Source organism: Neoarius graeffei, chromosome 22, assembly GCF_027579695.1.
Source record: "Neoarius graeffei isolate fNeoGra1 chromosome 22, fNeoGra1.pri, whole genome shotgun sequence".
NCBI classification, from domain to species: Eukaryota; Metazoa; Chordata; class Actinopteri; order Siluriformes; family Ariidae; genus Neoarius; species Neoarius graeffei.
The window spans coordinates 42,564,752-42,588,852 of record NC_083590.1 but is presented as its reverse complement, the minus strand read 5'-3'; the positions used below and the strand labels follow the sequence as shown (position 1 = coordinate 42,588,852).

At 41.4% G+C, this 24,101-nt stretch overlaps 1 protein-coding gene across 1 annotated transcript in view; it reads right to left on the bottom strand.

Annotated features, from left to right (window-relative positions):
* Positions 1–4,199: 4,199 nt before the first annotated feature.
* The window catches only part of rxrba (retinoid x receptor, beta a), a 139,105-nt gene continuing 119,203 nt past the window's right edge, over positions 4,200–24,101 (bottom strand). Inside the window, exon 13 of the mRNA XM_060904817.1 lies at positions 4,200–7,182. Coding sequence (XP_060760800.1) covers positions 7,035–7,182 — 148 coding nt within the window. The 3' untranslated portion in view covers positions 4,200–7,034. The remainder of the gene's footprint in view (positions 7,183–24,101) is intronic.

Genomic DNA, 24,101 nt, shown 5'->3' with positions numbered 1-24,101 from the left:
GCAAGAGGTCCAAGACAGGCTGTTTCACAGTCCAGGGTGCAAATACCTCCCACAGATTCAATTACACACGGCCACAATGTACTACTGGAGCAATTACGCAAGCTCCCACTTTTCTTTTCAGACAGCAGCTCATCAGTACCAGCATCCACAGTGAGAAGGGCCGAGGTGCTACATTACACAACCTTCCCCATCAAAACTTAAATACCATTGATGGAAATGGGACAAAAGATGTGTACTTTAAAGAGATTAAATTGGTGAATTATGAACTTTTGAAAGTTGACAACTATTAAACCAGAAACTGGACCACCTCAAAAATCTGAAATTACATAGCATCAAAATATATCCCATGTTTACCCTCTTGTCCAGAGATCCTAAGTTCCAATCCTGATGATGTCACAGCCATACATAGTTTTGAGCCACTATCTGAGTAGGAGGGTCATACTCTTTGTCCCCTGTCAATCATAGTGACACTGACTGTGAACTTGTGTATGTGGAAGAGGATAGAGCTTTCGTCCAAGTGTGTTGCACAACACCGAAAAGACGCAGCTGTCTGGTGTGAAGTTGTTCAGTGTGTCTCGGAGGAAGCACGTCAGCTTTCATGCTATTGAGGTGGTAGCTATTGTGTGATAGGAGAGAGCGGACCGGTGGGTGACAAATTTGGGGAGAGTTTAAAAAATGTTTGTGGAAAAAAAAAACCTTAGGAAAAAGGAAAATCCCACCATTTCCAAATATATTCACAACCTGGGAAGGTTCTGTTTTATCTGTATTTTCATCCTTTGTTACTGACTGAAACTGTACTTATTGCATGAAGTACATGCATTGTTAAAATCATCATAATACCCAGATATGAATCAGCAAACAAGTAAACTAAACCACATAGAGGAGGAGGATGTTACAGAGTGAAATGTGATGAAATCTCTGAGACTGGACTGATGACTGAGTGCACGTCATGAACTGGTACACAGTTGCTTTGGTGAAATTCATTCCATTTAACTACAGTACTACTTCAATATACACTTGGCTTTGAGCTTGGCCTGTGCACACATTTACAGAATTCTCACACACACACACTTGATACTTTTACCTTTCTACAAACAGATGCATAGATTTGCCAAGATGTTGGTTTTGGCTGTTAAACCATACAAAGTAAATTAATTCATATTAACAACTCTGAACATCAGTTCATATGGGTTTAGCTACGAAGGGGCAACAATTTTTTTTTTTTAACTGATCAATAAAATAAAGGTGTTTGGTGCTAATGTGAGAAAAATACAGACACCATTATGGGTGGAATGCAGAATCTGTCAAGCCTCAGAGGACATAACCTACTGACCTGTTTATTACCATTTCTAAACAATATTTAACCCGAGAGAGAGGGAGAAAATTTTATATGTCGCATTTGGCACATGAAAAATATAAAAAAGTGATCGGATATCACAGTACACACACACACACACACACACACACACACAGACTTTTCAAAGCGGATCATGGTCATGGTTCAGGTCTGGGGTAAGTTTGGTTTTAAAATGTAGCAGGTCATTTCCCAAGCAATGGACCGCACAACAGATAAACTGAATTAGATGTGGTAGTACATACTTATAGAAAAATGGGGTGGGGAAAAATATAAATATTACTGCCCACTAAAGACCCCAGACAACATCAAAACGGCTACATCCTTAAAGGGCCTTGTCTGGATATGATCAAAACACACATCCAACGGACTACAATCATTCCACAAAGATTTGTTCATGAAGAGCTTGGCTAACATTTCATGGGAACCTGAATTAGTAAGCCACATAAACACTGGTGGTGTTGCATGAGGCCCAGCATGCTAAACAATACAGTTACCAGACACACACAAGCTGTTGTGATCGTGAACCTAACCAATAACCCTGCATTCACACCGACCACAGCGACCCAACAACATGACACGGTGAAGCTGCCACAAGTCATTCATTTTCAGTCAGACACTAGGCAAATAAACAGTTAGCAGTGTGAAGTAGGTGGAGCAAAAGACACAACAAAGATGAGCAATATTTAAGTATTATTTAAGCAGAGTAGTTTGGCTCAAATCAACCAAGGAACTGTCATATGTTTCTTTTTTTCTGGATTGTGAAACCATGTTTTTTGGTTTATTTTATTCCTTCTTATATCTCCTAACCACTGTGCTACTGGTATGTTAAAATTGTGAAGCACAAAACACGTTTTCATTCATATACACCACACAGAAGCACTTCCTTCCAGAATTGTATTTTCAGTGGGAAGACATATGATGTGTGATCAAATGATTGGATTTATATTCGTTCTCCAGCTAGCTTGTGTAACACAACAATGGAGGGTAAACTGAAAATACAGGAATGCCCACAAACGACCATGGTATAGGAAAAGAAAAATCACTGGTGGTGGAGCATGAAGGAGCAAGCACACTAGATTTTTGTGAATTTATTTGCCAGGGTTGAGCAAATCAGCTGATTATGAACAGCTACCTGCTCTAATGCTAACTAATCTTTGCAGAATGCTAAGTGCCTTTAGCTCATCAAACAGAATGTCATTAGGAGGATCAAATTTTATATATATATGGCATGCAAACGTTTGGGCACCCTTCCTGAAAATGTGTGTTACTGTGAATAGTTAAGTAAGCAGAAGATGAACTGATCACCAAAAGGCATAAGGGTAAAGATGACACATTTCTTTAAGATTTTCTGCAAGATTACATTTTTATTTCCATCATTTACAGGTGTAATATACCAAAAAATGAAAAGGACCTGAAGCAAAAGTTTGGGCACCTGACATGGTCACTACTTAGTAACACCCCCTTTGGCAAGTATCACAGCTTATAAACACTCTTTGTAGCTAGCTAATAATCTTTCAGTTCTTACCTGGGGGATTTCTGCGCATTCATCCTTGCAAAAGGCTTCCAGTTCTACAAGTTTCTTGGGCTGTCTTGCATGCACTGCTCTTTTGAGATCTATCCACAGATTTTCAATGATGTGAGGGCCAGGGCAAAACCTTCAGCTTGTGCCTCTTGAGGTATTCCATTGTAGATTTTGAGGCGCGTTTTGGATCATCGTCTTATTATAGAACCCATCCTCTTTTTAACTTCAACTTTTTTACAGATGGTGTGATGTTTGCTTCCAGAGTTTGCTGGTATTTATTCGAATCCATGCTTTCCTCGACCAATGAAATGTGCCCTGTGCCACTGGCTGCAACACAACCCCAAAGCATGATCAATCCACACCCATGCTTAAGAGATGGAGGTGTGTTCTTTTCCTGGAATTTGGCACCCCTTTTCCTCCAAACATACCTTTGCACATTGTGGCCAAAAAGTTGTATTTTGATTTCATCAGTCCACAGGACTTGTTTCCAAAATGCATCAGGCTTGTTCATTTGCAAACTTCAGACACTGAATTTTGTGGCTAGGATACAGGAAAGGTTTTCTTCTGATGACTCTCTCATGAAGGTCATATTTGTTCAGGTGTCACTGCATAGTAGAACAGTGCACCTCCACTCCAGGGTCTGCTAAATCTTTCTGAAGGGCTTTTGCAGTCAAACAGGGTTTTCTAGCAATCCAATGAGCAGTTCTTTCAGAAAGTTTTCTTCATCTTCCAGACCTCACCTTGATCTCCACTATTTCTGTTAACTGCCATTTCTTAATAACATTATGATCTGAGGAAATAGCTACCTGAAAACACTTTGCCATGTTCTTGTAGCCTTCTCCTGCTTTGTGAGCATCAATTGTTGTATTTTTCAGAATGCTAGGGAGTTGCTTAGAGGAGCCCATGGCTGTTGATTTTAGGGACAAATTTGAGGAGTCAGAGAATTTATAGAGCTTTGAAATCTGCATCATCTGACCTTTCTTAACGAATAATTTGAACAAGTCACAGCTCAATAAGCTAATTAAGGTCTGGAACCTTGGTAAAAGTTACCTGAGAACTCAAATGTATTGGGGTGCGCAAACTTTCACATGGTGTTCCTTTTCTTTTTTCACTCTCCAATTATACAAAACAAAAATAATACACAAATCTTGCATAAAACGCTGAAAAGAAATGTCTCGTCTTTATCTTTATGCCTTTTGGTGATCAATTCATCTTCTGCTCACTTAACTATTCACAGTAACAGACATTTTCAGCAAGGGTGCCCAAACGTTTGCATGCCACCACACACACACTATATATATATATATATATATATATATATATATATATATATATATATATATATATATACACACACACACACACACACCCCTTGCAATGCAATACACACACACACACACCTTGCAAAAGTATTCACCACCTTGGCATTTTTTGGGTTTTGTTGCCTCACAACCTGGAATTAAAACGGATTGTTTGAGGGTTTGCATCATTTCATTTGCAGAACATGCCTACAACTATGAAGATGTGAATTTTTTTTTTTTGAAGTGAACAACAAATAGGACAAAATAACAGAAAATTCAACGTGCATAACTATTCACACACCCCAATGCCAGTACTTTGTAGAGCCACCTATTGCAGCAATTATAGCTGTAAGTCGCTTTGGATAAGCGTCCATGAGCTTGCCACATCTAGCCACTGGGATTTTTGCCCATTCCTCAAGGCAAAACTGCTCCAGCTACTTCAAGTTGGATGGGTTCCGCTGGTGAACAGCAATCTTCAAGTCTGACCTCAGATTCTCAATTGGATTGAGGTCTGGGCTTTGACTAGGCCATTCCAACACATTTAAATGTTTCCCTTTAAACCACTCCAGTGTAGCTTTAGCAGTATGTTTAGGGTCATTGTCCTGCTGGAACCTGAACCTTCGTCCCAGTCTCAAACCTCTGGCTGACAAACAGGTTTTCCTCCAGAATTGCCCTGTATTTAGTGCCATCCATCTTTCCTCCAGTCCTGACCAGCTTTCCTGTCCCTACAGATGAAAAATATCCCCACATCATGATGTTGCCACCACCATGCTTCACGGGAGGAATGGTGTTCTCAGGGTGTTGAGTTTATGCCACACATGGCATTTCCCATGATGGCCAAAAAGATCAATTTTAGTTTCATTTGACCAGAGAATCTTCTTCCATGTGTTTGGGGAGTCTGCCACATGCTGTTGAGCAAACTCCAAACTTGTTTTCTTAAGCAATGGCTTTTTTCTGGCCACTCTTCCATAAAGCCCAGCTCTGTGGAGTGTACCGCTTATTGTGGTCCTATGGACAAATACTCCAGTCTCTGCTGTGGAACTCTGCAGCTCCTTCAGGGTTACCTTTGGTCTCTGTGCTGCCTCTGCCCTCCTTGCCTAGTCCGTGAGTTGTGGTGGGCGGGCTTCTCTTGGCAGGTTTGTTGTGGTACCATGTTCTTTCCATTTGATGATGATGGATTTAATGGTGTGTCAGCACGGTGGTGCAGTGGTTAGCACTGTCACCTCACAGCAAGAAGGTCCTGGGTTTGAGTCCAGAGGCCAGCCTTTCTGTGTGGAGTTTGCATGTTCTCCTCGTGTCTGTGTGGGTTTCCTCCGGGTGCTCTGATTTCCCCAACAGTCCAAAGACATGCAGGTTAGGTTAATTGGTGGCTCTAAATTGGTGTGAATGAGTGTGAATAGTTGTTCGTCTCTGTGTCAGCCCTGTGATAACCTGGCGACTTGTCCAGGGTGTACCCCGCCTCTTGCCCATAGTCAGCTGGGATAGGCTCCAGCTTCCCTGCAACCCTGTAGAACAGGATAAGTGGTTACGGATAATGGATGGATTTGATGGTGCTCCGGGAGGGGGGGCGGGCTCATCAAAGATTTGGATATTTTTTTATAACCCAACCCTGACTTGTACTTTTCAACAACTTTGAACCTGACTTGTTTGGAGAGCTCCTTAGTCTTCAAAGTGTTGTTTGGTTAGTGGTACCTCTTGCTTAGTGGTGTTGCAGCCTCTGGTGCCTTTGAGAAAAGGTGTGTATATATACACTGACAGATCATGTGACACTTAGACTGCACACAGGTGGACTTTATTTCACTAATTATGTGACTTCTGAAGGTAATTGGTTGCACTAGAACTTTTTAGGGGCTTCACAGCAAAGGGAGTGAATACATATGCACATATCAATTTTCAGTTATTTTATATTATATATATATATATATATATTTCTTTTTGTCATTTCACTTCACCAACTTAGATTATTTTGTGCAGATCCATTACATAAAATTCAGATTAAAAAAAAAAATCTAAATTACAGGTTGTAATGTAACAAAACAGGTAAAAAGCCAAGGGGGTGAATACTTTTGCAAGGCACTGTGTGTGTGTGTAGATAGATGGATGGTTTGTTACAGCTCTTCAGCTGCAGTGGGAAACTGTAATAATAAGCAGGTCCTCCATGTCGAGTCTTCTAGAAGGACAGGACTCTAGCACCATGCTCTACTTTTCTATTGGCCTATGATTCTATTCCATGATTTGCAGATTCATGGGGTTAAAGTTCATCGACATGAACTCAGCACAAAAAGCAAACTCAGAAAAGATAGATAAGGAGAAATTAAAAAATTTGATACAGGAAGCAAATTCCTTTCCCCCTGCATACCACTTCCTTTTCCATTCAAGTGAACTGGCTTCTTCACCAGGCAGATTTTAGGGTTACAACGAGGGAAAAAATTTCATGTCCTGGTCATGAGAGCCGAGTATTGGGTTTGTTAGCTTTTTGAGCTGTAGTGAGAAAAGAAACGTACCAGCTGCATACATTTTTTGTCGCAGATAAAAACAAACAATGCTGAGCACTGTTGTCAATACAAAGGCTCTAAAAATGGAAGTGTAAAACTGAAAACAACCTTGAAAAGCCTTATTTTCAAAATACGAATATCTCTCAACAATGTAAAATTCCCACTCTTTGTTTTCTGAGAGATTAAGTGTCTTTTTGGTGCAATGCTAGCATAAGAGATGACGTGGCAGGAAAAAAAAAGGAGAGAATACAGGAAGGTATAAGCAGGAGAACTGAACAGACACAGTGAAGCCCCAATGTCCAGGCTACCGGTACACCCTGGTGCAAACCAGATACAACTAGGTAAAAAAGTGGTCCAGATTAGGTCAGTTGATGGGGAGCCTCCAGCATCTCCATGAGGAAGGTGTCAATTGGGGTATCACCAATCAGCTTGAAGAAGAACAGGTGTTCCAGACATTTTAAACCAATGGAGCGCAATGCTGGCAGTCGGAGGAGGAGCTTGGCAAACCTAGTAAACAGAAACAGAAGATGCTTCACACTATACTCACAGTAGGTGATAACATCTGTAAGATTTACCTTCAGTAATATCATCAAACATATTATGTTTAAAGTAATAGTTCAATATCACATTAAATGTTCCATCAGTGTTTCTCTACATCCGTTACAATCATAAAATAGTTATTCCATGAAATCGAGTCAGACATGAACTGATAGCCGACCAGGCGTGTAGCGCTGAGTTGGCTATAAGCCATGTACGACAAGCATGGGCGCCGCCAAGGGGGGAAAGGTTAGAACAATTCTAGGGGCCCAACACTGCCATGGGGCCCTTTAAGGGGCTGATAATATGCTTTTAATGATTTTAATAAGACTTTTGAAATAACAACAATGCAATATTCCATCTGGTAAAATGAGCTAATTGAACAAGGTTGTCTATTTCTTGAGTTCTTCAAAATATTGTCATTTAACCCTCCCCCTTTTGTGAAATGGTATGGTCCAATTCTGGTAGAAGCACGATTCGTTAAATCTGTGTGCTGATCAGTGCAACGCTACTTGCTGCTGTGTCGCGGTGCAGCAGCCAGCCAGCCAGCAGTGGAGTGCGTACAGTCTATGATCGCTAAATATGAAGAGTGGCTGTCAAAAACGTAAAGAAAGGCAGCTGAAAGCTGAGAGGGACCGGAGAGGCAGGCAACTGGTCACTCAGTTTTTCCCAAAGAAAGGTAGCTATCGCTCACATGTGTGTTCAAAATATTAGCGAATGGTAAATGAACAGTATGAATGTGGTTGGATTAGCCTATCAAGAGAACACTTTTACAGTTTGTACAGTGACATTTTTTCCATTTTAATAACTGAACTGACTTGTGTGATAAACAAGATGAAATATTACGTTATGCTGGTGCTAATAACTAGTGCTAATAACCAGTTTCATAACTAATGGGGTGCCCTAAATATGCACAGATTCAGCCTCAGGGGGACCTCCGCCCTACCAAACCACTGAACCCCCCTTTGGAGAAGGAGGTAAGCAGCAATACAACCCATAAATGCTTTAGGATTGAAGTTTTTAATGATAATTTTTGAACATATTCCCTTTTTGCAGAACAGTACACACAGCTTTCTACCTAACACATAACAATCCATGGGATTTCCATAGGTATTTTGATGCTGGGTAGAAAACTTTTTCTATGATTTATTAGCAGTCACATCACACATTTCACTACCAATTGTCCTAGCACAAGAAGGCATGTGGCAAAATCTTGAATTTTCATTTGTGATTGTAAATGCACCAGAATTAGTCACTGACCAGTTTTCATCTAGTCCCTGGTAGGTTAATACATAAAATGTAATAACAAAGTCACAAACTCAAGGTCCATGGGCTATCAAAAGTCAAATAATGACAATAGTGCAATTGTGACGAGGGTGGGCAAAGTTGGGGGGCCCAAAATTCTAATCTTTCATGGGGCCCAAAATTTCTGGCGGCGCCCCTGACGACGAGATTGAGTGGAATAATTGTTTTTTTCTAGCCACATTCACTGGATTTTGAGAAACAGAGCATTTTTACTTTCTGCAAATTTGATAAATGAAAACTTTATACAAAACGTCAGACAAAATCATTCCCACTTAAAATGTAACCTGGTGAAATGACATGAGGACTTTGTGAAAAATGCTATAATAATAGTTCTTGGGGGGGGGGGGGGGGGGGAGAGATGTTCTTACTATTAAATATGTTCATTCCATATTTTGTTGCTTTTTTATATTTTTTGGGGTTTTGTTTTCAAGTACAGTTTTTATTTTGTCCTCAATTGGTTCAGCAACACGCTCCACCATTTTGTTTTTCTCTACTCACAGTATATGAGCTGATATCCTAGGAGCAGAGTAGCCAGAGTGCGCGATTGCTCATATCCAGTGAATGTGGTAGAATAAAAGAAGTTTATATACTGTATGTTGCCATTGTCATAATATTGTCAGTCATTTACTTGTTTAGTCCCAAGTGAACCAGTGTGTGTAAATTAATGTTGGACATTTTAATTTAAAAGATTTATATGAAACATAAATGCAAAGCTGTCATGTGCATCATGCAACTGGAAAATATGAAGGAAAAAACATTTAAAAACTAAAGTGCCTTTAAGACAGTCACATTGGTTCTAATATTTTCTGTTACAAAATTACACACAAAAAGTACCCAGTACAATACGTGTGTGTATAAAATAATTGGGGTTTCCCCTAAGGCGTCACCATGTAGCAGCTCCGCTATGCTTAATTTATTGACCAATACGCTTAGTGACATGCCACTACCCATGCTTATAATTTAGACATACCAGGTTAACGCAGAAATCATGCTTTTTTTACGTACAAAAATGCAGAAAAATGCATGTTCGGTATTTTAATGGGATGCAGGGCTCCTACTTGAATTTTTCCCGATTGCCTTGGCAAATCTGTTAGATTATGCTGTTGAACAAATGACACGAAAAAGCGAACAGAACGAAAAGGTCACAGCATCGTGGTTGCTTTTATGTGACATCATGGCAACTGCCGATATCCAGATGTGGGCTTTGTACGTGATATACAGTATTTATTACACTTAATGGCTTGGTGAGACGAGCAGCATGTTTGTTATGTACTGAAGATGTAGACGAGGCTAAACACCATAAAATATGCGAGTGTCAGGCTCTGGCTTGTTTGTTACTGTTTTAAGTCCACATTAGAGCTTACCTTCGTCATAGGAACGCATTTTTCTTTATCGGGAATTTCCCATAACATTCTGGCACGAAACCTGCCTATGGGTAGGCATCTGTACTTCTGTAAGTCTTTAGTCTCTCCAGTGTATTTAGAAATCCAAATACTAAATAGTTCAGGATGTCGTAGCTTCCCAAATCTGGTAGCAGGTTTGCCGAACACTTTTCAAGTGGAATAAAAACATTTGTGGGTAAATTAAGAACAAGAAGCCTTTTTTTCTTTGTGTGTGTGTAATGTAAACTCAAGCACAGCGAAATTCGTTAATCGCTTCAGAGGGATTGTACTGACTGCAGTCATCTTGATTTCCGTACTCTTGCCAAATATGCCATCCACACTATTCCCAAAATTTAATGATCATTTTTTTGAACAACTCGTGCCATGTTGTGTCACCATTCACTTTGTTTGATGCGAAATAAACTGCAGTCTCCTTTGAGATGCAAGTGGGTACTGTATTAACTTTTTTTTTTTCTGTTTTTAGGGTGGAAATTCAGTAAAATTAGAAGTGACCGACCCTCTGGTATAACACCACCATTTGGACCTGGACAGTAATGACTCCATTGCCTGAACACGTTACATTTTGACATACTCCTCCTAGGCAGTTTGTTGGATTCATGTCATATTTGATATACGTGATGTCAAGATGTTGCCAATTTTAAATTGCAAAGAGATTTGTGATATCTTGCAATGTTGAAATGGCAAAACAATAAATTTATATGTTATGCCACGCAAACAGGAAGCGTCTCATAAATTCACCATGCACTGCCGGATATGGCTCAAACTTCACAGGTTATAGGATATGATGGTTCTGATAATATCCACATGCCCAAAGTGACCCTCTGGTATAGCACCACCATTTGGACTTGGACAGTAATGACTCCATTGCCTAAAAACTCATCACTGGTGACGCACACATCAGATACCCAGGCTTTTGTCGCACATCTCACGTGTGTGCATTGTATGATGGCCATGTGTGACAGGTTGTGGTGGACCCGGAGGTGTGAGGGCCCCTCATTGCCGCTTGCAGCTATATTTTCTATTTTTGTCTGTTTAGGACACATTATCTGTTCATGCATGAATATACTATAGGATCGGAACACAGAGGGATTCAGAGACATTCTGGCTCCAGTTTTGAACCCATTACATAGTCCACACCCTTTTATACAGGTCACTGAAAATAAAGCACACTGGTTCCAATGTTTGTCACGGTTGTTCTGCAGCTAGAACTGTAATTGGTGCAGGAGAACAAAGCAAACAGTGTTTTAAATTACAATAATTACAATTCCAATTAACATAATTTGTGTTAGATATAAGGTCTCCTTTTATTCAGCCAAAATCTTTGTTTTAACCTTTTTCTCTCTGGGCTGAAACCCAAAACTGCTGATTTGCAGGTGATTTCAGGGCATCAATTTATATCAGGGAGTTCAAAAGGCTCATGTGATTTAGTTCATTCAACATTTTTATTCTGAAAAAAAAAAAAGATTGCTCCTCTAGGGCATTTCTGTTTTTCAGCATATTCCAAACTGACCTGTATGATTGTCATTTAAATATCCATATTTCTGGAGGGTTGGCACCTGCTTTTGGCTGAAAAGTGACATTTTTTACTATTTTTGGCTGAAAATATTCAATAGCATCCCTAATACATCTAGTTAACTGATGTTCACTATACTTGTCTGATTGTATAATGTATTTTTCAACATTAAGTAGAAAAATACATTATATTTTATATGTTTACAGAAAGCCAAGACACCTCATCAGAGCATAGAGAGGAGACAAAATGTTACTAATGTGAGATGGGGAAAAAGGCAGGGCTTCAAGGTGACTATTGGAGAGCTCAAAACACCTATGTAATGATCAGTCATTGCTCTATTCATATATAGACTGGCTCATTCGGCATTTTTATTTTGTGTATTTTGGAGTGATCACCTGTAGCAGTATACTCCGATGTTAAATCATCATAGTGTAGATCCACTTCAAAATAAACAAACCACTAACCAAATAACTCAGTTCTGAAAAGTAAAGTTTTAAGGAAGAAAATCCAGCACACATTTTTAGTAAGTCTCAGATTTACAAAAAAGTTTGTGTTGAAATGAAACGTTAGCAGAGATGGCACTATTCCTGCAGTGTGCATTCATATGATCAAATACAGAAATAGGAACTGAAGACTATTTTATACTACCCTGAATATCTTATGACTGCTCTGATTCACTATTAAAAGGTGACACATTATACCCCTTTTCCACAAATTGACAGTTCCCTCAGGACTTGATGAAATTTCTGTGACATGCTTTGGTTAAAATACCACAAGGATAAAGCATCACAGCTCCCTTCTCACCCTGTCTAAACGGCCACTGGTTTGAGTGCCTGTTCCTTTAAATGATATGTCACTGCTCACCCCGTCCCCTCTTGCACCAGCCAATCAGCTAGTCCTTTCCTCAGGAATATTCATTCACAAAGGTGATTCTCAAGCCCAGTAGAGATACTCAGATGAGGGGGCAGGATAATTTTAATATTCTCCCCTTGTGACACAGAAGAGGAGCCGAATCTGAATAGCTTGTTGAATCACATGTTTTCTGAAATAGGCAGCGCAAAAGAAACTGACCGAGTTGTCTTATTTCAGAATTTGTAGATTCCAGATACACAAATGTATGTGCACAAGCACTGAAAAAGTGAGCTTTTTCCCCCTCATATTTCCCCTTTAAACATGAATTGTGCCTCCCAAAGCCCAACCCCTCATCCTCATCATGGGAGGTGGAAACAGTTTGGCTGGCTAACGGGGCTCTGGTAAAGCTGCTGAGACTGGCCCAGCAAGCCAGCAGTGGCCAGAATTTCTGTGCTCGTGTCAATACAAGAAGATGTAAGCAGACAGATGAAAACAGAAAAAGGACTAGGAACGGAAAACAACAAAGAGAAAAGAACGCTGGAAAGGTTGGCACATGGAACCATATGAATTAAGAGACAAAGTGCCTGAAATTGTGGCGTTTATGACAAAACACAAGATCGGAATACTGGGTTTAGCAAACAGAAAGGAATGGGGACAAAGGAGGTTGACTCTGGCTATGTTCTTACAAGAAGCGAAGTAAGCGGATGCCAGAGAGCTGTCCATGGTGTGGGTTTTGTTCTGCACCTGGAAGTGACAAAAGGTCTCATAGGCACAGAATATATATCTGAAAGAATCATCCTAATCAGAATATGAAATAAGAAGAAGGTAACCGAATATGTACAAGTACAGTTAGGTCTATATATATTTGGACACCGACACAAATTTTGTTTTTTTTACCTGTTTACTGAAACACATTCAAGTTATAGTTATATAATGGACATGGACATAAAGTCCAGACTTTCAGCTTTCATTTGAGGGTATCCATATTAAAATTGGATGAAGGGTTTAGGAGTTTCAGCTCCTTAACCTGTGCCACCCTGTTTTTAAAGGGACCAAAAGTAATTGGACAATTGACTCAAAGACTATTTCATGGGCAGGTGTGAGCAATTCCTTCATTATGTCATTCTCAATTAAGCAGATAAAAGGCCTGGAGTTGATTTGAGGTGTGGTGCTTGCATTTGGAAGATTTTGCTGTGAAGAAAACATGCGGTCAAAGGAGCTCTCCATGCAGGTGAAACAAGCCATCCTTAAGCTGCGAAAACACAAAAAACCCATCCGAGAAATTGCTACAATATTAGGAGTGGCAAAATCTACAGTTTGGTACATCCTGAGAAAGAAAGAAAGCACTGGTGAACTCATCAATGCAAAAAGACCTGGACGCCCACAGAAGACAACAGCAGTGGATGATCGCAGAATAATTTCCATGGTGAAGAGAAACCCCTTCACAACAGCCAACCAAGTGAACAACACTCTCCAGGAGGTAGGCGTATCAATATCCAAATATACCATAAAGAGAAGACTGCATGAAAGTAAATACAGAGGGTTCACTGCACGGTGCAAGTCACTCATAAGCCTCAAGAATAAAAAGGCTAGATTGGACTTTGCTAAAAAACATCTAAAAAAAGCCAGCACAGTTCTGGAAGAAGATTCTTTGGACAGATGAAACCAAGATCAACCTCTACCAGAATGATGGCAAAAAAAAAGTATGGCGAAGGCGTGGTACAGCTCATGATCCAAAGCATACCACATCATCTGTAAAACACGGCGGAGGCAGTGTGATGGCTTGGGCATGCATGGCTGCCAGTGGCACTGGGTCACTAGTGTTTATTGATTATGTGACACAGGACAGAAGCAGCCGGATGAATTCTGAGGTATTCAGAGACATACTGTGTGCTCAAATCCAGCCAAATGCAGCCAAACTGATTGGTCGGCATTTCATAATACAAATGGACAATGACCCAAAACATAAAGCCAAAACAACCCAGGAGTTTATTAAAGCAAAGAAGTGGAATATTCTTGAATGGCCAAGTCAGTCACCTGATCTCAACCCAATTGAGCATGCATTTCAACTGTTAAAGACTAAACTTCAGACAGAAAGGCCCACAAACAAACAGCAACTGAAAACCGCTGCAGTAAAGGCCTGGCAGAGCATTAAAAAGGAGGAAACACAGCGTCTGGTGATGTCCATGAGTTCAAGACTTCAGGCAGTCATTGCCAACAAAGGGTTTTCAACCAAGTATTAGAAATGAACATTTTATTTATAATTATTTAATTTGTCCAATTACTTTTGAGCCCCTGAAATGAAGGGATTGTGTTTAAAAAATGCTTTAGTTCTTCACATTTTTATGCAATCATTTTGTTCAACCCACTGAATTAAAGCTGAAAGTCTGAACTTCAACTGCATCTGAATTGTTTTGTTCACAATTCATTGTGGTAATGTACAGAACCAAAATTAGAAAAATGTCTCTGTCCAAATATTTATGGACCTAACTGTATATGCACAAGTATATGCACTTGCAATGGCACTTATCAGGATGAAGAAAAAGATGAGTTCTTCGAGAAGCTTTCAGATACCATCAGCAGAATCCCAGACACCAAACATCTGATCATCATGGGCTACTTCAATGGAAGAATGGGTGAAAGAAGGACCACCCTGAAGAACACATCTACGGTGGTGCTTGAAAGTTTGTGAACCCTTTAGAATTTTCTATATTTCTGCATAAATATAACCTAAAACATCATCAGATTTTCACACAAGTCCTAAAAGTAGATAAAGAGAACCCAGTTAAACAAATGAGACAAAAATATTATACTTGGTCATTTATTTATTGAGGAAATGATCCAATATAACACATCAGTGAGTGGCAAAAGTATGTGAACCTCTAGGATTAGCAGTTAATTTGAAGATGAAATTAGAGTCAGGTGTTTTCAAATCAATGGGATGACAAATCAGGTGTAAGTGGGCACCCTGTTTTATTTAAAGAACAGGGATCTATCAAAGTCTGATCTTCACAACACGTTTGTGGAAGTGTTTCATGGCATGAACAAAGGAGATTTCTGAGGACCTCAGAAAAGGTGTTGTTGATGCTCATCAGGCTGGAAAAGGTTACAAAACCATCTCTAAAGAGTTTGGACTCCACCAATCCACAGTCAGACAGATTGTGTACAAATGGAGGAAATTCAAGACCATTGTTACCCTCCCCAGGAGTGGTCGACCAACAAAGATCATTCCAAGAGCAAGGCGTGTAATAGTCGGCGAGGTCACAAAGGACCCCAGGGTAACTTCTAAGCAACTGAAGGCCTCTCTCACATTAGCTAATGTTAATGTTCATGAGTCCACCATCAGGAGAACACTGAACAACAATGGTGTGCATGGCAGGGTTGCAAGGAGAAAGCCATTGCTCTCCAAAAATAACATTGCTGCTCATCTGCAGTTTGCTAAAGATCATGTGGACAAGCCAGAAGGCTACTGGAAAAATGTTTTGTGGACGGATGAGACCAAAATAGAACTTTTTGGTTTAAATGAGAAGCGTTATGTTTGGAGAAAGGAAAGCACTGCATTCCAGCATAAGAACCTTATCCCATCTGTGAAACATGGTGGTAAGTCAAAGTCCTGACCTTAATCCTATCGAAATGTTGTGGAAGGACCTGAAACGAGCAGTTCATGTGAGGAAACCCATCAACATCCCAGAGTTGAAGCTGTTCTGTGCAGAGGAACTGGCTAAAATTCCTCCAAGCCAGTGTGCAGGACTGATCAACAGTGACCGGAAATGTTTAGTTGCAGTTATTACTGCACAAGGGGGTCACACCAGATACTGAAAGCAAAGGTTCACATACTTTTGCCACTCACAGATATGTAATATTGGATCATTTTCCTCAATAAATAAATGACCAAATATAATATTTTTGTCTCATTTGCTTAAGTGGGTTCTCTTTATCTACTTTTAGGACTTGTGTGAAAATCTGATGATGTTTTAGGTCATATTTATGCAGAAATATAGAAAATTCTAAAGGGTTCACAAACTTTCAAGCACCACTGTAGGCCCACACAGAGACAACAGAACCCCATGCAACTATAATGGCAACCATGTACTGGAGATGTGGACAGAACATGATCTATTCATTACCAACACTTTCTTTGAACACGGAGCATGTCAGATTTACACCTGGTATAAGTGGAACAACCTCAACGTGGCATCACAGATAGACTTCATCCTAATAATATGGACCCGTATGAGAAACATCACAGGTGCAAGAGCCATCCCAAATGCAGGACTAGACACACACCACAGGCCAGTTATACTCACTCACACCACACCAAGGAAGAGAGCACCAAACAGACAGAGGAAGCAGACAGGCAGAATCAACATGAAGCTCCAGAATGATGACGTGAAGGGCAAATTCTTGAGAACCATCACAGAAAAAACGGGGCCTGTGGACCCCACAGAGATGGTTGAGGAAGCCTGGGACACCTTCAAGATGGCTGTTCTGGACACAATGCAAAAGACATGTGGTACCAAGACAGGAAACAAACAGGAAGATAACTGCATGGTAGAGTGACGAAGTTAAAGAAGTCATTAAAGAGAAAAGACTCTAAGATATGGACAACTAGATAGAACTCAACGCCAACGGCATCGATGGGGATGCCTCCGCCCGGTAGACTACACACCTTATTAAGTTGTGATTTGGGGATGGACATTTGACCTCACAGTAATCTTGACCTGGTGAAATTACTTGCATCAGCCTTGGAGATATTGTGTTCACAAGGTTTTCGGACAGACATTTGACCTCACAGTGACCTTGACCTTAGATCTTTTGATCTCAAAATCTAATCAGTTCATGTTTGTCCCAAAGCGCACAATGGTGAAAGTTTGGTGAAATTCCTTTCATTAGCCTTTGAGATATCACGTTCACAAGGTTTCGGGATGGACACACACGCACGCACGGACAGATGGACAACCCGAAAACATAATGCCTCCTGCACCTTATGGTGGCGGAGGCATAAAAATGAAATAAAAGGAGGACTACATCAGATACAGAATTGGAAGAAGACACAATTGAGTTGTTAAGGCAGCAAAGGATGCTTCATGGACAAAGTATGATAAAGAACTGAGTGAACTCTGTAGGCGCTCACCAAGAGATCTGTGGTTGGTAGGAGAGAGCAACTGGACTTGCTTGAAGATTCTTGAAGACGTTTCGCCTCTCATCTGAAAGGCATCCTCAGTTCTGTCTGACTAATAGGGAGTATCAAGTATTCATCCTCTCATGGATCATCATAGAATCCGAATCAGAATGCTGATGGCTGCATTGTAGGTGGCTGATAAAAGATGTCTTAGACACCCACCTCTGTTCAGTGATGGTCATTCCAGGTTGACAAAAATGAACGATCCTCTCTGGCTAAGATGTCTGCCAGTTTTCTGGAAGTCCTCTCATACTCCCGCACCAGTCAAAGGGATCTCATCCCAAAGTGCATAGAAACATATCTGTGAAGATACTCAGTCATCCAGGTACACAGTAATCTGTGGTTGGTAGAAGAGAGCAACTGGACTTGCTTGAAGATTCTTGAAGACGTTTTGCCTCTCATCTGAAAGGCATCCTCAGTTCTGTCTGACTAATAATACATGAGAGGATGAATACTTGATACTCCCTATTAGTCAGACAGAAGTGAGGATGCTTTTCGGATGAGAGGCGAAACATCTTCAAGAATCTTCAAGCAAGTCCAGTTGCTCTCTTCTACCAACCACAGATTACTATGTACCTGGATGACTGAGTATCTTCACAGATATGTCTCACCAAGAGAGTTTTACAAGAATGTGAGAGCCATGCAAGTCAGAGGTGAGCCTTACTGTAATCAATGACGCCAATGGACAACCCCTGCACAGAGAGGAAGACATCGTACAATGATGGGAGGAGTATTTCAAGGACATGCTAAACCCCACGGGAATATACAACACCCAGTCCCAGTTCACCGTCCGATATCCAGACCACCCTGAACCCACTATCCTGGAGAATAAAGTGAGAAGGGTAGTCAATACAAGGCCAAAAGGCAAGGCAGCAGGTATAGACATCACCACAACAGAAGCCATTCTAGCCTGTGGAGAAATAGGAATTAGGTGGCTTTTTTTTAAATTATTATTATTATTATTATTATTATATATATATTTTTTTTTTAATTTTGTACTACTTTGCCTTTACTTTGTATTATTTCTTCCGCCTATTTATTTATTTATAATTGGCATTCATGGTGGACAGCAAACTAAGAATTTCATTGTGTAAGAGGACATGTCCTTACTGTGCATATAACAAACACTTTGAACTTGAACTTACCTCCATCTTCAGGAAAGCCTGGGAGGAGAAGAGAGTCCCAGAAGACTGGCAGAATGCCATAGTTGTTCCCTTATGGAAGAAGAAAAGCAGTACGAAAGAATGCAACACACATAGAGGCATATCACTGCTCAGTCAAGCAAGCAAAATTTATGCTAAGATCCTGGAACTGCGACCTAGAGTAAAAGCAGAACCGTTCCTAAGTGATGCACAATTTGGATTCAGAGAAAGGATGCACTGATGCAATCTTTGCACTTCGCCAACTCAGCGAAAAGGCAGTGGAGTCCGACCGGCACCTTAACCTCATATTTGTTGACCAAGAGAAGGCCTTTGATTGAGTCAACAAGGCCAAACTATGGAAAGTCCTGGAACAGTACAATGTTAAAAGTCAGCTCCTCGAAAACATATGAACCATCTACACCAAGAGCAAGAGTGCAGGTCGCACTCCCAGTGAACTATCCAGATGGTTTTGAGTGACTTCAGGAGTTAGGCAAGGCTGTGTATTGTCACCCCTGCTTTTTATCATCTATATGGAAAGGATCACCAGAGAGGCAAAACCCCAACCCGGAGGTGCTAAACAAGCTGTTATTTGCAGATGATCAGGTCATGCTAGATAGTGAAGAATCACAACTTCCAGATCACACAGCCCAACTAAAACTGTGCTGCGAGAGCTATAACATGAAAACCATGTCAGTTGGTAGAACACCAGGGAAGCTGGAAATAAAGATCAATGGAGTACAACTGAAATAAGCAACCAAATTTAAATACCTAGGCAGCCTCTTTGCTGAAAATGGGAGACTGGACAGGGAAATGCTCTCAGTCACCAACTCGCTCCTCTCCTGCAATACCCTAATATTCCTATGATCATAAAACGACAACTGATAAATACAATCTTCATCCCGACACTCATATACCCAGAGGTCTCAAAAGCAGCCGGTTGGCGGTGGTAAATCGCCATCTGTAGTAGGATTTGCCGCCGTCCATTTTTCACTGAGTAACAAAAAATATTTTTGTTTACATATCTGTACAAAACTGAGCAGCGTGCGATGTGAATCTAAGCTTTATTCAACTAAATAATGGCCAAATACTAACAGTCTGTAGGAAACAGAAGCAACCGTTATGCTGCTGTGTGCTGTAATTAAGATGTAATCTGATTGCCTGACAAGGTGTTCACAATGTTTCGTGTACTGTAATTGAGCTGGGCTATCACATGGCTAGAAATGGCAATTAAGAAGCAGAGCGGCAAGTTAGATGCCTGGTTTTCAGAAAGGCCTCAAACCACGGGTAAGTCTGTAATTTTAGCCATCACTGATTGCTGAGTGAAATACGTCTGTGTATGGGTCCATGTATAAATGCTGGCCTGCTCAATATTAAATTATAAATATCAATCACTATCCCATTATTGTACACGGCCTGTTTTAGGTCAAATCTGCCCACTCGGCGTGCTTGCCACATTGACATTGTTTACATTTTGACTTGCGACGGAATGCAATGTATCCTTGTAGGGGAGTCACATATCGAGACTTGACATCTGTCATGCAGTTAATGTTAACGGTAATTGCTAAAATTATAAATATATACAAATTTATACGCATTTGTTTTTGTACAGTTGCTGTTGCAAGAACGGTCACTTGTTATCAGCTGAATATAGATTCACTTATTATAACTTGCCCGGCGATGACCCAGCAACTTGTCCAGGCTGTACCCTGCTTCTCACCCATAGTCAGCTGGGATAGTCTCCAGCTTGCTTGTGACCCTGTACAGAATAAGCGGCTACAGATAATGGATGGATGGATTATTATAACTTGCATAGTGCAATACCAAATAAAAATACTGTGATAAATAAATTATATTTTTTCAAAATATCTGAAAAATCTTTAGCCACCTTAATATAAAGAGGATATCACATGCTTTATATATATATATATATATATATATATATATATATATATATATATATATATAAGAGCAATTCCAGCGTTATGGACGTGACACTTGAACTCAAAATGGCAACAAATGACCCAGTGCATGTTTTATTGTCTCCCACTATTTAAACAGGTGTTGCATATTTTAAGGCTGTACCATACTGGAGAAGTGATAGAACAAGAACAATTCCCATAGTACATCTAGGGCATGCCAGAAAATGCCAATAAAAGATGCGTTATGGATGTGACAGAAAAAGTATCACTTTTCTTGGGTGACTGTACATTTTTATCAAACTCTGTGAAATTGTAAACCTAATGTCGAAATGGAGATAGAGGGGTCCAAGGTGAATATTAAAAAATCTTTGTTTAAAATATTTTGTATTTCATGCAGAGTTTCGGAAGGAAAAGTCAGCGTTATGGATGTGACGAAATTCCGTTATGGATGTGACGAGATATATATATATATATATATATATATATATACACACACACACATGTATACACACACACACACATGTGTATATATATATACACACATATATATCTCAGCTGGATAGTACAGTGGTAAATGCTCACTGACTACGACGCGGGAAATCGGGGTTCGAATCCCGGTCGGGGCAAAACATCATCCAGTAAGGGTCCTTAGGCAAGACCCCTCATGATATATCAGCCTACCTCAGGAATGAGTAAAGACATAACTGATAGAGTCATACCGGGTCAACAAGGTCTGCGTCAGTTGCTAGGGAACCTGATGAGAAATGGGCTACTGGAACAAGACATCGATGGACGAGGATAGAAAATACGGATTTGCTGGAATGCTACTATACAAGCAATCCCAGAGAGAGGGGATACATGCAGAGAATGTGGGACCATTGGATACTTTGAAACCCACAATCAAGGCTAACAAAGAAACAGCTATTAGCCCAGTGTTCCAACATCTGTAATCGAAATCTACTATCACAACTAGAGATTAATGAAATACAACAACGATGCTATGGCAAGGGGGAGCCAGGAAGACAGGTCAGCGGGGAGATGTCGTCATCATCATCCCCACAACCAGAGATTGGGTACCAGGCCCCAACAGCTAACAGCCTCAACACAAGAGCTGCTGACCTGAGAAGAAAGACAAACAGCGACTAACAGCTCTGGCCACCCGGTTGAAGAGATACACCAAGGAGGGAGAGGCCAGGAGAATAAACAAGCTGTTCTCCACTGAACCAGCCAAGGTGTACTCTCAGTGGCAGGGGAACAACAACCGGTCAGACCCACCAAGAGCTGAGGTGGAAAAATACTGGAAAGACATATGGGAAAGAAAGGCATCACACAACACCGATGCCCAATGGTTAGTGGACCTAAGAGCTGACCACAGCAACCTCCCAGAACAAGAACCAGTAACCATCTCAATGGCAGACGTCCAAGAAAGAGTGTCAAAGATGAAGAGCTGGACAGCACCAGGCCCCGATATGATCCATACGTACTGGCTGAAGAAGCTAACTGCACTCCATGAACGCCTAGCAGCACAGATGAACCAGCTGCTGAGGGATGAGACCCACTCAGAATGGCTAACCCAAGGCAGGACAGTCCTAATCATGAAGGACCCCCTTCATGACCCCCTGTCAGGCATCATTGCGGCTAAGCATGTGGCTCAATACATGAGCGAGGCACAGAAAGGGATTGGCAGTAACACCAGAGGAGCCAAGCACCAGCTACTGGTCGATAGAACAGTCACCCGAGACTGTAAGAAGAGACAGACCAACCTGTGCACTGCCTGGATTGACTACAAGAAAGCCTACGACTCAATGCCACACACATGGATACTGGAATGTCTGGAACTGTATAAGATCAACAGGAACCTAAGGACCTTCATCCAGAACTCAATGGAAATGTGGCAGACAACCCTAGAGGCCAACTCAAAACCCATTGCCCAAGTCAACATCAAGTGCGGCATATACCAAGGAGATGCGCTATCACCACTGCTGTTCTGCATAGGCCTGAACCCCCTCAGTCGGATCATCACGAAGAGTGGCTACGGGTACCAATTCCGTAGTGGGGCAACAATCAGCCACCTGCTCTACATGGATGACATCAAGCTATATGCCAGGAACGAGCAAGAAATAGACTCGCTGATCCACACCACCCGGATCTACAGCGATGACATAGGGATGTCATTCGGATTGGACAAGTGTGGCTGGATGGTCTCAAAAAGAGGCAAGATGATCCGGACTGAGGGGATTGACCTACCAGAGGGCAACATAGGTGATATCCAAGACAGCTACAAGTACCTTGGCATCCCACAGGCTAATGGAAACCATGAAGAGGCCACAAGGAAGTCAACCACAGCCAAATACCTCCAGAGAGTAAGGCAGGTCCTGAAAAGTCAGCTGAATGGTAAGAACAAGGTCCAAGCCATCAACATGTACGCACTACCAGTCATCAGATACCCCGCTGGTATCATAAACTGGCCAAAGGAGGAGATAGAAGCCATAGATATCAAGACTAGAAAGCTCCTCACCATGCATGGAGGGTTCCACCCCAAGTCCAGCACCCAGAGACTATACACTAAGCGGAAAGAGGGAGGCCGAGGGCTAGTGAGCGTCAAGACCACGGTCCAGGATGAAACATCGAAAATCCGAGAATACATCAGAAAGATGGCCCCAAAGGATGAACTGCTAAGTGAATGTCTCAGGCAGCAGAACCCTGATGAGAGCGCAGAGGAGGAGGAGGAACAGACAACCTGGAGGGACAAACCCCTACATGGCATGTACCACCGTCAGATAGAGGAAGTGGCTGATATCAAGAAATCCTACCAGTGGCTGGATAATGCAGGACTGACAGACAGCACAGAGGCACTAATCATGGCAGCACAAGAACAGGCCATAAGCACAAGAGCCATAGAGGCCAGGATCTACCAGAGTAGATCAGACCCAAGATGCAGACTGTGCAAAGAAGCCCCTGAAACAGTCCAGCACATAGTAGCAGGGTGTAAGATGCTAGCTGGATCAGCGTACATGGAGAGGCACAACCAAGTGGCTGGGATAGTATACAGGAACATCTGCAACCAGTATGGAATAGAAGTAACCAAGTCCCAATGGGCCATACCACAGAAGGTGGCTGAGAACAACAGGGCCAAGGTTCTGTGGGACTTCAGCTTCCAGACTGACAAACAGATCCTGGCTAACCAACCGGACATAGTGGTGGTGGACAAAGAGCAGAAGAGGGTGGTGGTGATAGATGTGGCGATCCCAGCTGATGCCAACATCAGGAAGAAGGAACATGAGAAACTTGAGAAGTATCAAGGGTTGAAAGAGCAGCTGGAACGGATGTGGAAGGTCAAGGGTTGCATGGTCCCTGTGGTAGTGGGGGCACTTGGGGCAGTAACCCCCAAACTGGGAGAGTGGCTCCAGCAAATCCCAGGAACAACATCTGAAGCCTCAGTCCAGAAGAGCGCAGTCCTAGGAACATCGAAGATACTGTGCAGAACCCTCAAACTCCCAGGCCTCTGGTAGAGAACCCGAGCTTGAGGATGACATGGATACCACCCCCCCGCCAGGGGTGAGAAGGAGTTTT